Below are 16,944 nucleotides of genomic sequence, written 5' to 3' on the forward strand. Positions count from 1 at the left end.
GGATTGAAGGTGCTTGAGCCAAGATTATTTTAATCATTTTAGGAGGAAAATAATTATATAAATGTATTCTTTGTAGGGTAAGAAGTCTTTGAAATAGCGCATACGAATAACAAACAGTGTGTACGGTCCAACGAACAAGACATAGAGAAGCTTAAATGGGTTATTTAGGCAAATGCGTGAATCAGAAAAAGACCATCTGTCCCGATGCACCCACGTATCATATTCATGATCTTCTGCCCAAGTGTGGGAGGGCTGCATGCATTTGTGAAAACCCATTTCCTGTGGCTGCAGTGTTGAGGTCCATTTTCTGCCACAATGTGTACAGACGGACCTCTATTACAGCTAACAACATGGTGCTCAATGAGCTCTCTCAGTGCAGCAGGACACACAAACACGCACACGCGCACACACACACACGCGCACACACACACACACACACACACACACACACACACACACACACACACACACACACACACACACACACACATACACACCCTGTGGTTCCTGTGATAATGTGTGGGATGAATACTACAGTCAGCGGGCCAAAGCCAGCCATTTAAAAGGAACACACCCTGTCCTCTACTCTTTTGTCTACACACAGCTACACTATAAATGTCACAAAAAAGTGTATCTCAAAATATACTGTATAAAAGGATATAAAGTACATTGAAGTTGTGCTGAAATTAATATTTACAGTTTTTCTTTGGTGTTTGTTATTTTTCCAAATATAAGATATTTATACAAAATATTGATTCTTATAGAAATAAGAAGTTTTATATATTTTTCTGCAGCGACAGCTTGAAAGAGAAAGAGAGGCTCTGAAATATTAGCAGCTTAACTGAGCAGTGTATTGATAAATCCATGGCACTGACCGGAGTCCTGAAGTAGCAGATGGATTTGTAATTGCGACTCTTTCTTTGATTCCCATCCTTCTGTCTGGTATTAGAAAATACAGAACAAGAAGAGTCGTTCATGGGCCAGTTGGCGAGTAGCAGGTGAACAAAACTAAAAAAGATTCAGGAACTTATGTGGGTGCCTATCTGTTTCCAACGCCAAACATTTGCAAGCTAAGCTAACTAGGACGATGGGTCTTCCCAAATGTTTAATATTGTAAAGGGACAGACTTCTTCCATCTCTAATGTTAGACAACCAGTGCTATGTACATGTTGAATGAAAACGTCAACTGAGAGGTTGAGACAATGTTTGTCCCATGTCCCAAATCTTGTTTTGTTTACTAGCTCTCTTGAATAATGGAAAAAAAAGGTTCAACATATTCATCTGTACATTCATATCATAGCATCTGACATCAATGTTATATCATGACCTATTGATTGAGCAAATCATGCAAACTGAATCATATCCATCATTTCAGTGGTAGACAAAGGTCAACACGAACTCAATATAACATTTTGAACAGCTTAATTTTTACTACAGCCTGCAGATTCTGGGTGTGAACCGTCCGTTTCCTCTCCTCTGCTTTATGTATGGGAGCGTCTGGTCGATGGGCACTTCGGCCATTACTCAACAGACAACGCAAAGCACAGCACCACTTAACAACTCTTTATCTTTAAACACTTGCCGCACTCAACTAGGGTTAGAAAAGTAAAAGAGGGAGAGAAAGGGATGCACATGAGCATTTACTCATGTGAAATACACACAGCGGACATCTGCACTGGGACGACGTTAACAACTGCTGTTTTATTGGAAACTGATCTGGCCAATGAACGAGAGAGAGAGTGTGTCATCTCCACTTGAAAAAAAAAAAATCAGCTACAACATTAGAGGGTCCACCAGAAAATGCAATGCCACTTAGTAACCATTTATATCCTTTGTTGAAGCAGCCAGCGTAACTATGTAACCCATGTGTATGTCTTTCACCCTGTTATTTCCTTCCTTTATTGTCCTTTATTTATTTGTTATCATTATTATTAAATGACTTATTTATTTACCAGCAGAAGATTTGGTTAAACAATTAATTGAGAATCAAAATAATTACTATTAGACATGTTTTAATAATGGATACATTATCTATCTGAACTTATTTACAGTGACAAACTATGAATATTATGTATGTGGACTACTTGGGATAGGCTTCATTTTGAAAAGTAAAAAAAAATATGTCATTCTAAATTTTGGGCAGAATTTTACCACAGAAAAATATAAAGACCTTAAGATCTTGAAGAGGCAAATCATTTTCATATATGTTGATGCCTAGTGTTGAGGAATGGATTCACCTGGTGTACAATATTTATGTAATGGAGAGAATGACTTCCAACTTTAGAACCTGAATTTGCTGAGAACTGGACAAAAAGGATTGTTTATATCTCAAACTTTAGACCATATTTTGTGTAAATCTCTTGCTTTCATGCTTATAAGGTCTTTGTGTTCATATAGTGTCCATTTCTTCATGTTGTTTTTGTCTTAAAAAAGTCTGTATCTGTTAGACCTGCTAAAGCTCGGCTTTAACCATGAACATCAGTGCCACCCTTCAAAAGTGTGTGTGAATAAATGCCGATCACAGCATAAACACACTACGGTCCAGGTTCAAGTGTGAGGAACAAAAGCACACACTAACAAACAAAAACACACGCGCGTGCACACACACACACACACACACACACACACACACAGAGAGAGGACACCACAAAGGTCAGTCATTTGCTGACTCTGCAAAGCTGCTTGCTGCAAAAGCAAACTTCTAATCAGAAGCAGAGCCACTGCAGTGCTCCCGGGAGGCCTCCAGTCTCCACTGGCAGCCCCTCTCACCTTACAGAGACCAGCACTGAAGCACTTCCCGTCTGAAACGCGCGACTGTACGTGCAAGTCGGCACAACTATGTGGAACAATGTTTGGATCTCTTGTCTGACCGGTGCCAGAGTTAAGATCTCTAATGTTTTTTCACGTTTTTTCCCCTTGTGTCCGCAACAGCATTGATCGCTGGAGTCTGAGCAGCGGCGGGGGCTCCCTGTGGTGGCCTGCCGACCAGGGATTGGCTCAGGTGGAAGAGTAATAGAGTATTGATCCCTGCCCGGCCCCGCAGACACTGAAGTAATGTGAATATTGTGGCTGAGCACAGCCTAATCATTTACCCAGCTACTGAGAACCCCTCAGCACCATCCATCAGCCTGTGTGAGGAACCGTCAGCCACACAAGCAAACACTCAAGCTGGCTCACAACCAGCCACAAGCACAAAAAGACAAGATACAAAAAGTGGAACCGAGCAGTTTGAATTCAGAGATCCTTGTGGGGTGTAAACGCACATTCAGTTTCGGCTTTTTATGTATCAGTGATGATATTTACAAATTTATTTTACAATGTTTTTTAAAGTCTGCATTGTTCACCTCCAAGTTCTTCTTCTTCTCTCGCAGCGGTTCTTAACCCCACCAAGAATCTATTGACGGAAGAGCGAGTTTTGTGCGTTGCGACGTTGCTACGCTCGTGTTATATACTTATGGTATGATTGCTGACAGTTGGTAAGAGTCTGACACTTCACAGAAAAAATATATGAGAATAAGATCCAAGTTGTGATACATATTTAAATACCTCAACAATCAAGATACCTCATCACATTCATGAAACAAGTAATAAACTAGTAACTACCTGAATTAATCATGAATTGCAGTATTAAAACACGTTTATAAAGCACATGTTAACGTAGTCCCTAACCATTAGTGCATATCTAAATCATTACATGCATTAATAAATGCATGAATAAATTACATTTAAATATAATTTTTTTATAATTTACTAACACATGATAAATGATGTCCTTAATACTTAATTTACAAATGGGGAATCCATCATTTATAAAGTATGAAAACCCAATCATGAAACGCATAATAGTCAAGCTTATTAATCAAGAATGAAACATTTATAACTGTGTTCATGAATTGCATAGTTATGAGTTACTAAGTAACTCAACTGAGTGTTCATGTTGGAACAATGCTTTATAAATTATGAATTAAGTGTTTACTCATAGTGTGTAGTTGTTAGAAAGTGCTACCAAAAAAACATTGCCATAGAGCAGTCCTGAAGATCTATTTACAAGTTATAGGGAGGCACTAGGGCAACTTCTTTCCTCCCCTGCTATCAATTCTAATAGCTGAATGCAAGGTGTTTACTGATAAGTAGTAATTACCTAATACCAGTGCTCTAAACACCTAATTACGTGGAAATCATATTTTTATAGTTAATATTATAATTCACTGTTTCAACAGCCCATTATAACTGAATCTAACTGATAGTAAAATGTTGAAATGACAAAAACTAACCTCATACATTCAGATACGCTACAAGGATAGTTCTCATGGTTATCAATGGTATAGATACTGAAAACATTTTCCTTTGTCTCACAGCACGTCACATCGCCCCACCCTCGCCTCGTCAAGACATAAATAAACACAAATCAGTGGAAGAGATGGGAGGGAGAGGAGGAGGAGAAGGGCAGCAGGAGAAAGACAGACAGGCTGAGTGACAATGTGAGACAGACAGAGAGGAGGAACATTTTATTAGAGCCTGCTCTTTATGCTCACACGCTCTGCCACCGGGACTTCATTGCAGCCATAAATATTGCCTAGACGCATATGAGCAAGGATAACGCCGAGCACAACAACCTCTGAACCTTCACCTTCACGCTGATAACACGACCTCTCTGATCGTTTTATTCGTTACATCGTAAGAAAACTTGACTGTTAGTGGCGGTAGGTGGAAAAGAAAAAACAGAGGGGAAATGTCTGGGTTTGATTAAATCCACTGAAAGAATATTTAAAGAACACCAAGGTAAACTAACTTCAATAAATCAACATCACATAAATTAACTAAATAAAGAGGACCAACCTACACCTTGCTGACGGTTGACTTTGTCCATTCGTAAATTTACCAGAGTTGAGCTGAGCTGCCATCTCAAGTTTATTAGTAGCCATCCTGAGAACAACGGGTAGCAGTCGCTGGAGAGCTCTCCAACCTGTCACGCAAATGGAAGCCCGGCAGGCTGCGGTCACAGTGGAGACATGAGAGACTGGACTGCGAAACAAGACCATGAACGTTTGTGCCACGATTTCAGTCTTGATTTCAGAGCCGGCTACACTCCTATCCCGTAGTAAGCATCATTACCATGAGCTGGAGAGATGTAATTAAATGCAGAGTTTGGGTGTTCTGATGTTGAGTTGTATGAGGTGCTTATCCATAGTGAGTGTACTACCTACAGTAGATGGGGTCAGCATGAACCAAGTTAAGAGAACAATTTGTTCTCTATTTTATGTAGGAATGTGAACTGAAGGGGGAAAAAATCATCGTCCACCAAGTTTTTGCTGGTGGATATTGAAAATTCAGAAGTCGTATGAGCTGAAAATGTCTCTTAGGGATGTTGAGATCCAATGATTAACCAGTTTGGATGATTCCGGGTTCTCTTCAGCGTCCCCTCGCTGCTACAGATCAGACGGCTGCTGACAGGCTTTTAAAGAGGATATTTTCCAGAGTCTTTTGAAGCCGACACTGAAATGTATGTCTACATTTGTATATTTATAGAGATCTACATCTATCAAACACTTAAGTGGAGTGAAAACATAAATCAACTCTAAATATTAAGAATTATATCAATCACAGTATCACTGAAGCCCTTCGGGACAGTCAGTTCCCCACCAGTCCACTTAAATCTGCAATCTGTTGTTGGAGGGTGAACGCGGCGTACGGTTTGCCTACATATTGGACAATTCTGCAGTGTCAACGTTCAGTGCTAATACAGGAAGTAGTCGCGGCGATAGTAGTGGTTTCAGCCTCTCAAATCGGGAGATTTCCTGCAGAATATCTTTTGGGTGTTGGACTGACAATACAATACATTTTAAGACATTACCTTGGACTTTGAAAAACTGCTGTTTCTAACATTTTACAAACCAAACGATTAATCTCGAAAAAAGTCAGCAGATTAACCGATAATGAAAATAATCTTTAGTTGCAGCACTAAAGTAGTACATCTATGTACATGTACTGTAGATTAAAGGCTCCCTCTGGATTTCCGACCTTTAGCAGTACTATAGACCTGTCTATATGAGTATTTGTCTATCTTTTTATACGACATGACCCTGTTGTTGTCTTCATAAAATCGGCAACAGAAAACCAGGGGGGGGGGGGCTTAATACAAAATGATTAGTTATATATCCATATGTTCTGTACAATAACAGAACTGCTTTATTTAACCCTTTGATGCGCATGATCATTCCAGTGTGATCATTCTAGTAAACTGATCTGATCATTGTCTGTCTTATGCATATTTCATTTTATGTTTGTAATTTTGTAAAATGTTAAATAGGATATAAAGGCCTCTTCCTGCACTGTGATATCAATTTATCTCTCTTATGTTTTTTTATTTATTTTTTTATTTTATTTTTTGAATTGTGCAAAATATTCATTTTCAAATTCCACATGATGATATTGTGTGTAACACTCTGAGGGGGTCTGCTGTTATTTTGAAGAACCATTACACACCTTTACCTTCTCACATGTTACTGTATATAAACACGGGCTTCTAAAGACTAAAGCAAGTTCCATTAAGCTGTTTTTGTAATTCCCTACAGATAAGTAGCGCTTTAGAATTTGATCCAAATCAACAACAACAACAACCTCACCATACAGTAAGCGTGCTTGAATAAAACGCTTTTGAAAATATGCCTGATTAGGGTTCCTATTCCTAACCTCCTGACATAAACCACTGTCACTGAAGACACAAATCCTGTCCTGCCGAAAATGAAAGGGAAGCTCCTCCTGCTTTCTCTCCTCTCGACTTCTTCCAGTTTTCAGTCTGCATGACTGACATCAGCACAGACCAAAACATATAATCTGTGTGACCCAGTTTCCATGGCAATGCACGCTGGCTGTTGCTATAGCGGCACAGAGGCAGAAGGAGGTTACTCCATCCAGAGCAACAGCCTACTGTGTGAGGGGGATAACACTGGCAGGGGAGTCAGTTCGCTAAATCTTGAGGCCCTGCCTCGGATATCATCTGCTCCTGAAATATACATACAGTACCGGCTGAGACAAGAGGACTAAAGAATGGAGAAACGTTTGATGGCCACCGACCAGGCATGCAAACTCATCAGGGTTGAATAAGGTGAAGATGCAGATGTAGATTCAGTCCCCAGACAGACAAAGTCTGCTGGGGACTGAAGTAGCATTTGCACTGTGAACTTAAGTAAACTATTTTCATTATAAAAACAAGGAACAGTTTTGAATTACACTGTATGAACACCAAACAACTATTTTCTCAAAAGGCAAGATGCTAGAACTATGAAAAGCATCCATTATGAAATGAAATTGAAAAAAGCAAAACAACTTGTACAATAGGAGTTTCACTTAAATTAGTTACACCTTGGCTGTATGCCAGCGATAACAATGTTACAAATCCCTAAGTAATGGTTTATCCCGTTCTGTTGTTGCATCTAAAGGTTGCTTGAAAGCAGCGGGGATGACGGGCTGGGTTCGGGTTTGTTTTTTCTTCGTCCTGGTGGTCGGTACATCTGGGTGATGCCGTCCTCATCTTATACACAACTCTCTCTCTCTCTCTTTCTCTCTCTCTCTCTCTCTTTCCTCTCTCTCTCTCTCTCTCTCTCTCTCTCTCTCTCTCTCTCTTGCTGTTGACTGAGAACCCACAGGAGTTGTCTTCCAGCCCCGGCATTTATTTTGTGCTCGGCTTGTTGTGCTAACCTCAGCACATGTTGCTGAGCGTACAGCTGACAGTTTCTGGGCAAGCTGACCTTTAAAAGTGGATGAGCTATTCTCCTGTTAGTGACAAGCTGCTCCTCCAAGATGAGCTCTTTTGTTATGTTCTAATATACATTTCTAACTTTTTAACTGATAGCATTAAATCTGTAAATCTGTTATTGTTGTTTAACGGTTAAACAGTTAATTATTAACATCTGCTTGATATCTGATCCGCTTCAGAGGCATGAAGTGACATAAAGTATGGTTGTATGTACAACTATTAGTTGTTGTTGTTGTTTTTATAGTTCACTTGTCTTTCTATACATAAAATGCTTTGCTATTCTTGGGCCATTTTCTAGATATTCTGTGAGGCACTTTATTCACCTCAGATATGATGCAGCTAATGAACATAATCTATTCATAAAAAAAGTATTACTTCTGAAATATAGAAATAAGTAAGCAACCATTGTAATTTCATCCCAAACGAATGGGAATCCATAAGATAAGCATTACCGGTAACTACCCCTTTGTTGTGTAGTGTAGTCAGCAGCCTCAAAACATAAATCTGATTTTTTTGAGCTGAACAAACCGACTTACCCGAGGCCTCTTCCAGACCACACGTCCGATCCTGTTCCCCTGGCAAAACAGCGAGTCGTCGATGGCGGGGAAGCGGGGGTCTTCAAAGAGCAGGCCACTCTGCAAGCACTGCCTCTTCAGGGTGGAGTACTGCTGCCCGTCGAAGGCCTTCACTGAAGTAAACATACTGCAGCCCTGAAATGATAAGGAGGGACACAGGTCAGGCCAGACTTGTACATCACATATCACAAGCATTCGCATCATAGAATCACACTTTTAAAAACGCTGTATTTCATCACAGACTCTTGGTTTCATCACAACAAGTTGCTAACTTCCGCTGCAATTTTTTTAAACCAATTTCCCACCCGACACTTCTGCTCTTCAACTCACTCACACACAGCTCACTGACAGCGCAGTCCAGCGGACTTTAAAGCCTTAACAGTGGAAGCTCTGTTGAAATAGAAAGTCGATGTGTGCCGCTGCCTTGAGCACAGCCTGGATTTACTGGGTCAAAATGATTTATCTGTCAATTCACTGATATCCTCCAGGGCATAATTATCACTGCTATGCATTAAAGGAGCCGGTACACATTGATCAGCTCAGTGGCGGCCGGGCATTCAGTGGGACTGGTGAGTCAGCTTGAGGACAAACTAAGATGGAGCTGCTGAAGCAATTGAGGAAACGTTGGATAATCCCAAACTTCAATACCTTTTAACTTACATTTTATTTTACTACTATAGTGCCTCTCCAGTAATGTTATGACCTATCAATGTCAATATTACAATGTGAAATTTGTATATAAATATATATATATATATATATATACTTTTTTTTTAAACAAGAACTCCATTTTTTTGTTGCCGCCAGGTTTTGACAAGGAAGAAAAATGTATGGCATAAAGAAGGTAACTCTGGTTCTGTTAAGGGAATAAAACATTTTAAAATAAACAATTTTGACACATAAGGTTAAATGATTAAACAATATTGGTATCAGCCTCAAAACTTTAAGTAGATGAAAATGTTAATAAGTGAAACTTGAAATAGTAAGAGACATGTTCTTAATTTCTTAAAGCCATGAAGTTAGAAGTCCAACAGGCTTCAGCAGCATTTTCCGGCTTTTGGACTAAAGACATTATTTTGAGTTTTGGTAACTCGAGACCGGTGATTTTCACCTTAATTATCATGAACATTTACAGACGTGCATGGATAATTAATCATTTAGTGAAGCCAATTGATAATAAATAAGATTCTCATTAGAGCGAGTCAAGTGTGCTTTCACACTGTGAGCCCCATAATCCAGTCCTGGACAGTCGATATGGTTTTCAAATGTAGAAAATTATTCATAGCGGATTATTTGATGGTCATCAATTTGCATACTTCCTCATATACCCGTGCCATTTAATTTCATAATCAATTCTTTTGGCCAGACAGAACTATTGACAATGGACATGAGATTTATTACAGGCATTCAAAGCCTCTCGGGTCATTGAATGCCTCAACAAGAATATTTCCAGCAAAGTTGGACTCTTTATTGACTGACTGAATACATACTTTATGTTTCTTGGCATGGGAGATATTATGATATATATCATTTAGTGTGATGATAGAATGTGTTGTGAAATGTTGACCTCTTAATATAAATCAGTATCTACTTAAAGTACCTCCTCTAATCGCAGTAGTCAGAAGTCTAAAGTTTCAACTTCAACTTAATTATCACAGACTTTCTGCATTGTTCACCAAATTAAATTCAAGACTTTTTTTAAGACATTTTATACACCACATAGAATGCAATGGAATACCTGTTTATTGTCATATTTTCTTCCTCACCACTGCACTGAAGCGAACAGAGGTAACTGTGTTTGCTGCAGGTCTGATGGTGCCCAATGAAACTAGTACAGTGCTATCAAATAAAGTATTATGTAATTGGACTGAGTCGACCTGTTCACCTTCAATGTCATCTAATATCTGGGGGAAATAAAGTGTGCAGAAAATGAAGTGACGAGGAGGAATGCTGAATCAAGAGTGCAACTTGGAATCGAGAGACTGAGCCTTTAAAAAATTATTAACCTGAAAGCATTAAAAAATAACTTTTCCTATTATTTAAAGAAGTCTGTAGACTCGTATTTAATCCAAACAGGCTTGGAAACCGGTGGCTTGGAGGAGCATTATATAAATCAAACAAAATACAGCTAGATTACAATATCAGCTGAAATACAGTTATTATACACATTTAATCACTTTAAAGAATGCATTTATCTCTATGGTCAAATATGTATATGGATAAAAGGAGTTTCCCTATTAGTAGATCCCTTTAAACACCCAAACAAACAGGTCTTAAATAACACCTGGTCTATGTTTTAACTATTAACTAAAGCCTTGAGTTTGCAGTCTTTGACCTGTATGAAAGAGAATATGCAGTAACTTCAACACAGAAGCATTAACACGCTGGCCGACTCTTGAATGAGTGATAAGTAAATTCCTGGGGGAATGGGGAGGTCGCAGTTGGAAGCTAAATCTGACAGATGGCCTGGTGTCTTGGCACGTGACTGCAATGGGGAACACCATGCTGTCATTTGGCCTCGGTGGACGGCCAACAGCATTACCTGCAGACGCGAATCCTGAGAAGCTGCCGCACTGGATGCCTTCACTGCTGTGGCAAGAACAAGCAACGCTCTAAATCTAAAGCTGAATAAATCACATATGTACTGTATTATGAACACATTCAACAAGGAATTCTAATGTCCCCAAATCATCCAATGTTCCAGTCTTAAGTTAACGCTACTGTCAGGAGCACGTAATTAACACTTTCTATGTCGACAGCTGCCTATTTACTGATCCAATAGACATGTAGCAACATTAGCACTAATTTGGAGTCGTATTTATGTCATCCGACAAATGCAAGTCCAGTATTGACTTACATTCTTACCCCCATTTTGGTCTCCACCTCATGAGAAAAATATCTGTCTTTTTAACTGCTAAATGCTCCACTTTTTTCACCAGCAATAGTCGCAAACACAGCTGAAAATTATTTTGCCAAAAGCAGCTTCCTTCCGCTGCTGGAAATGAAGAATCTAAAACAACGAACACAAAAAATTGACTTGATTGGTGAAATGGTATCTCTGTGCCCTCTGATGGTACTTTTCCATATTGACTGAGTAACTGACAAACGTAACTCTGCTAAATACTCGCCTGCCAATATTGTATGTTTTGGGCTTTTATTGCGAAAGAAAAGAAAGGAAGGCGTGGATCTGGTATGCGCTGCCTTTGTCAAGGTTGAAGGTGTTTATTATATAAGCACTCGGATCGTATCGGTACTTGGTACTGGCTGAAACCCACAGCCCAGGTATCAGCTTCGGGACTGCCAGTCAGATTGGTGTAAATCATTATGGCTTTTGTTTTTGCTGCATAATATTTGCACTCTGGTTGAAACTATTCATGACGAAAAAAACAACAGTTCGGAAATATATATTGACGCCCAAATTAGGCGCATGAAAGTCTTTTATCTGACCCTAAAATGTGTTTAATGCTAACTTTCGAACGCAATTTAAAAAGCACATGTTTCAACACTGAGTCAACATGTCTGAGCTCACGTCTCCTCAGAATGAGGGACAACATGTCACCCGACATTCAACGATATCCCGTGAAACGAGATTGACGATTTAAGCGTCTCCAAAAGTGAAAGCACGAACATTTTCAACAGTAATATAAGTGGACGCAGATGCTTTGATGTGGAAACAATTGTGTTGGACTGCAGACAGATGTTTGTGAGGACATGATCTGTGATGATATAAGACTTCAAGCTCACCTACAAGTGGGGAAGCAAAAGAGATGGAAAAGGAATGAAGTGGAAATGCATTACAAACTGCCCACGCCACAGGACGAACGGGACTGCAGCAAACCACAGGAGACTGGAAGGAATCGGTTAGTCATAAAGTGGCTAAAAGTGGCCAGTTTGTTCACGACATTTCCGAGATAATGGGCAATGAAGACAGAAAAGAGACGGAGTGGCCGGGAAAGTGTGCAAGATGGCACTCCCGTCGTTCATCATACCGAGTTATCACCAAATTTAGGTAAACTGACAAAGAGTGAGAGCGTTGTACATCATAACTGTCAATGATTCAAGTGTAAGCATGCTAAAACATGAGAAACAATATGTTGCAGAGGAAGAAAACTTCTGCTGAGGATGAAATAATGATGACATGTTAACTAATTCATGACTGGCAGACGATGTAGACCCCCCCAGCCACCATACCCCCAAAAACAACTGAGTCATGATTCAGAAATGACATCTGAAGAGTGGTAAAAAGCTAGAGGTAAAAAGCTAGAAGGAAAAGGCATCCAATCAATGATCAATACTCCGAGGAGCGAGTAGAAGGAATCAAAGTGCCCCATCCAGCAGATAGGAGCACCGTGGACATATAACACAGTGTGTAACGCAGTGTGCATTAATCAGCAGCTACACTTCAGCTGCAACGTGTTGATCAGGATAACAAATAATTCATAATGCTTACTCTCCACTCATTTCCAGCTGTGCAGAGCTTGTGTTTCACTGATTGTTTACTGAGGAGTAATACAAGCCAGTGTTCTTGTGAAGCTGAAGGCCAGAGCAGTCTTCATAAACCACTCCCAGTCCCAGAACGGTCAATGAATCTTTGCTGCTATTGAACAACACACTCGAACAAATGGCTGAATATGAGCGTCGGTCCAGACTGCAAGCTGCCCTCACTTCATTCTGCTATGCTAGCCTTATTGAGCAGGAGAAACTGCTGGTCAGCAGATGTCAACATTCATCTCATTTTACTGCTGTGGCGTGGTACTGTACACTACAGCATACTGGCAAATGTAACACAGAGTTTTTGAGAGTGGTACAATGACAGATTTTTTTCACAACACGACTGTCAAACTGATGTATGGCTAACAAGCACACTTCTCTAGCTGTAGCAGATGCTTCCAATGGTGAAGTAACACTATTTGTGTGCGTGTACGTGCAAACAGGCAGCGGCATGTAGACACAGATTTCACAAACTAGACTTAAAGAGGTGGCAGAAGAAGCCCTGCCATAATCAAACGAAGATTGATAATAAAATGTCATTCCCTCAAGACAGCATCCATGTGGAAAAGATAATAATTATTAATAAATTATTGTAAATTTATATTGTTCCATTTGTTCCTAAACAGTTTTTTTAAACCTGCAATAACTGGCACCGGGGAAAAACTGTAACACAACTGACAGATTATCCCCTTTTGCACATCCAGCACAGCAGTTACAATATTCTGATGCTACAATAATTTTTTTACTGGGATCATTTAACAAAGATTATCCTATTTATTCAACTTTCAACATCAAAGACATACTTAATGACTTAATTATGTTTTTCCCCTCACTGTTGCATGTTTCTAACAGGATACTGTGATCTCTAAAATGCTTTCCCCTTTTATTAGTCGATCTACGCCATCTTTAACAGGCATGAAATAACACCGTCTACTTTGCATTAGATTAATCCGAGTACATTAAAACCAGCATACCACTACACACCAGTCTAAAATATCTTTGTTAAACTGGTGCCTGGTGTTGATTGGCTGAACATATGTGATGCAGCTAATCAGGTGTGGTGAAGAAGGGTAAAGTGAAAAAGCAGTGTAGGGCTTTCCAGGACCACGGACAGCATTTATCTAAGAACCACACAGAGAAAACTGAAGAGCACCATGGACAGCTACAGTGTTACAACCCTGAATGGGACCGGAGTGTTCAGCCCGAGGCAGACACCCTTCCTTTTGACCAATAAATTGGGCAGGAAATAAAAGTAAAATCTACTTATATATCTAGGGAGGCAGTATTACCAGAGGATAATGGCGTGTCTGCCTACACTTAAACAATTTTCTCCACCCTGCGCCTGGCATCACAAGGGAGTGCCTGTTACTTTAACTGTTTTATTCTGGGTATGATGTTGCCATGTTGTTGCTAGTGGCTCCAGGCTACTGAGTTACTCTGAGGTGACCATTTCAACGCGGCTGTACAGCGAGCATAAGTAAACAAGTCCACGTTAACGCACACTAAGAAATACAAAGACAAACCAATCCAGTGGATGGATCCGCACATATAGTGGATATATGTTGGCTGTAGGATTACAGAATTAAAGAATGATGCAAATATTAGCAACAAAGTACATTAGAGGCTATCATTATGATGCCATTAAGGATAAGGAACAAGAGATGCCGCAGCTACTCTTTGAGTCTCCCGAAAAGAATATTACAAGGATCTGTTGTTGAGTCAAATGTGTTTCCCGATTCAATGTAATGATTAGAACTGTTCAGAAAACTGTGCAGCACATCATTAGTGCACCGCAGGCACCGACAGATTCTGGCAGTGTACTGGTCAGAGATCAGGGAGGACTGTGTTCGTGTGTTGGTGGTGGGGGGAGTGACTGATTGAGTCTGCTACTGCTGACAGACTGATTACACTCAGACAAGAGAACAGTGAGCAGTAATGCACCAGTATAGAGAGGGGGAGAGACAGAGTCAGAGTGGGAGAAGAGAGAGAGAGAGAGAGAGAGAGAGAGAGAGAGAGAGAAAGGTAGGGGAGGGGTGCGCCAGACCATCCTTCATCCATCCTCCCCTCCTTAATCAGGGAGGAGGGCTATCCCAGCTTCCCATCCTCCCAGCATCGTGATCTCCTCTCTGCAGTATCTTCTCCTGTTGCCAGCTACAGTAGGCTTGGCCATGACATGCGACACTACAAGTCACTTTTCTCCGCTTGCAAGTCCACTTAGTTTGATTTGTTACCTGTTACCACATGATCTCCCAGTTTTAAACTACAGTATTTGCAGGAATACTATTAAACATGAGGTTGCACTCAACTTTGAAGTCCTAATAACAGTAATGTATTGATTTTGCTTGTGTTTCAATGATGTGAGATTCTCTCTCTCCATAGGCACATATTATGGTGAGACACAAATGGGTCAACCCTTATTTGATAAGAATTAATTTTAAAGATCTAAACAGGGAAGTTATTTTAGTATTAACTTGGACTGTATATTATTCCACACTGTATTTAGACAACAGTAGTAAAAAATCAAATCCGTTATTAAATCAGCCACTGCTGAAAGTTCCCTGACAATTTATATGATTTTTAGTGTTAAAAACAACAGACCTTCTGGGAGTCTTAGCGCTCCACTTGTTCAACCATGATACCTGGCAAGTAGCCTAAACTGGGACTTACACAGGGGCATGGACTATGAATGCGCACCAGTCCCCTCTTGCTCTGCAGAACAATACACTTCTTGAAATTATTAATGTATTATTCCTAAGGCACGGGGAAGACAGGCTCCACGGCATCAGACAGAGGCAGCAACGGTGTCCAAAACATGACAAAAACACAAAACAGGCCCCCCTTTTGATTTCAGAATATATCTAGTATTACTGTTTAGTCATTTGGTTGTCTGGTACTAAACTATGAGCTTGAAGATATCGCTGCTCCTGAATGCTCCACTAGTGTTATTGGCAGATATGGCTCCTGTATAAGGCAACTTTGGATATATCTTTGCTGTGCGTTGTATTTATGAAACTAAGATCCACATTGTATACAATATAGTAAAAACCCACCTTTGCAATTCCCACTTAACATCCGTTAACATGAATCCGAAGGCTCAGCAGCATACAAACAGCGGGAACAGCAGCCTTGATATTCAATATGCCGCTATTATTGCGCAGAATGCACAGCCCATTTCACACCGGTACAATACAGTTGTTTGGTAAACATTTCCCCCTCATCCCCACCCTCTCAACATGGTATCGGCTCAGCAACCCCCGTGCAGAGAGGCCACATAAGGCCACCATGGCTATACGGTAAGTACAAGGATCTCGGATCTCCTGAGATTTCACAAGTCGCTTCGTGCGGCTCGCCGACCGCAGCCGACCGCCTCTCCGTCTACGGCAGCAGCCGTCCAGAGCACCTGCATGCCCGCGGAGGCGGTGCGAAGCGGTTTCACGGTGCGGTTACCTTATCTGAGGCCTCTCTCCCGTGGCAACGTGATTCTCTCTCGGGTCCTCCTCCGGGGGTCCAGCCGGTCCGGCTCTCACTCTCCTGGGGCTGCTGGGATTCCTCACCACGCTCTCTCTCTCTCTCTCTCTCTCTCTCTCTCTCTCTCTCTCTCTCTCTCTCTCTCTCTCTCTCTCCCTCTCTGGTCCGCTGGCGGAGCTCCTCTCTCTCCCCTCTCCTCTCCTCACCTCACCCCCGAGCAGCGTCAAGCTGCCATGGAGGAAGACGGCACGAAAACCGGAAGTTCACTTCTCCTGATTTCATTTTTTAACCAAAATGCAATTGTATTTCTACCATAGACTGAAAAAGGCACAACATAAATGTGTGTTAACCTACATGTCGAACACCAAACAGCAGACAAAGTTATGTTAAAAGCTAACTGACTGTTGGACATAAAGGTATAGAGTTTAACCGTTAGTTACCTAGATATAACGCTAGCTAACTCGAACGTTAACTAGCTGAGACCAAAACAGCTATAAAGAGAGAAAATATTGGACTTACATTTGCAGAATTTGCCAGGAACACAACTCCAAAATAAATGCTAATGTCCCGTAATTGCTGGATATGTAGATTAGCAGGGAATTTTGTTCACAAGCACATCTTAACCTATCAATTTAAGTGATAGTGTGAAAG

At 40.6% G+C, this 16,944-nt stretch overlaps 1 protein-coding gene across 1 annotated transcript in view; it reads right to left on the reverse strand.

Annotated features, from left to right (window-relative positions):
- The window catches only part of capn5b (calpain 5b), a gene marked incomplete at its 3' end in the record, with an annotated part of 36,939 nt that extends 20,646 nt beyond the window's left edge, over positions 1 to 16,293 (reverse strand). The window contains exons 1-2 of the mRNA XM_079237618.1: positions 16,273 to 16,293; positions 8,296 to 8,469 (exon numbers count right to left, since the gene is read on the reverse strand). Of these exons, the coding sequence (XP_079093744.1) occupies positions 8,296 to 8,460 (165 nt within the window). The 5' untranslated portion in view covers positions 8,461 to 8,469; positions 16,273 to 16,293. The remainder of the gene's footprint in view (positions 1 to 8,295; positions 8,470 to 16,272) is intronic.
- Positions 16,294 to 16,944: the final 651 nt, after the last annotated feature.

The sequence above is a fragment of the Taurulus bubalis genome, assembly GCF_910589615.1.
Source record: "Taurulus bubalis genome assembly, chromosome: 2".
Taxonomy (NCBI): Eukaryota; Metazoa; Chordata; class Actinopteri; order Perciformes; family Cottidae; genus Taurulus; species Taurulus bubalis.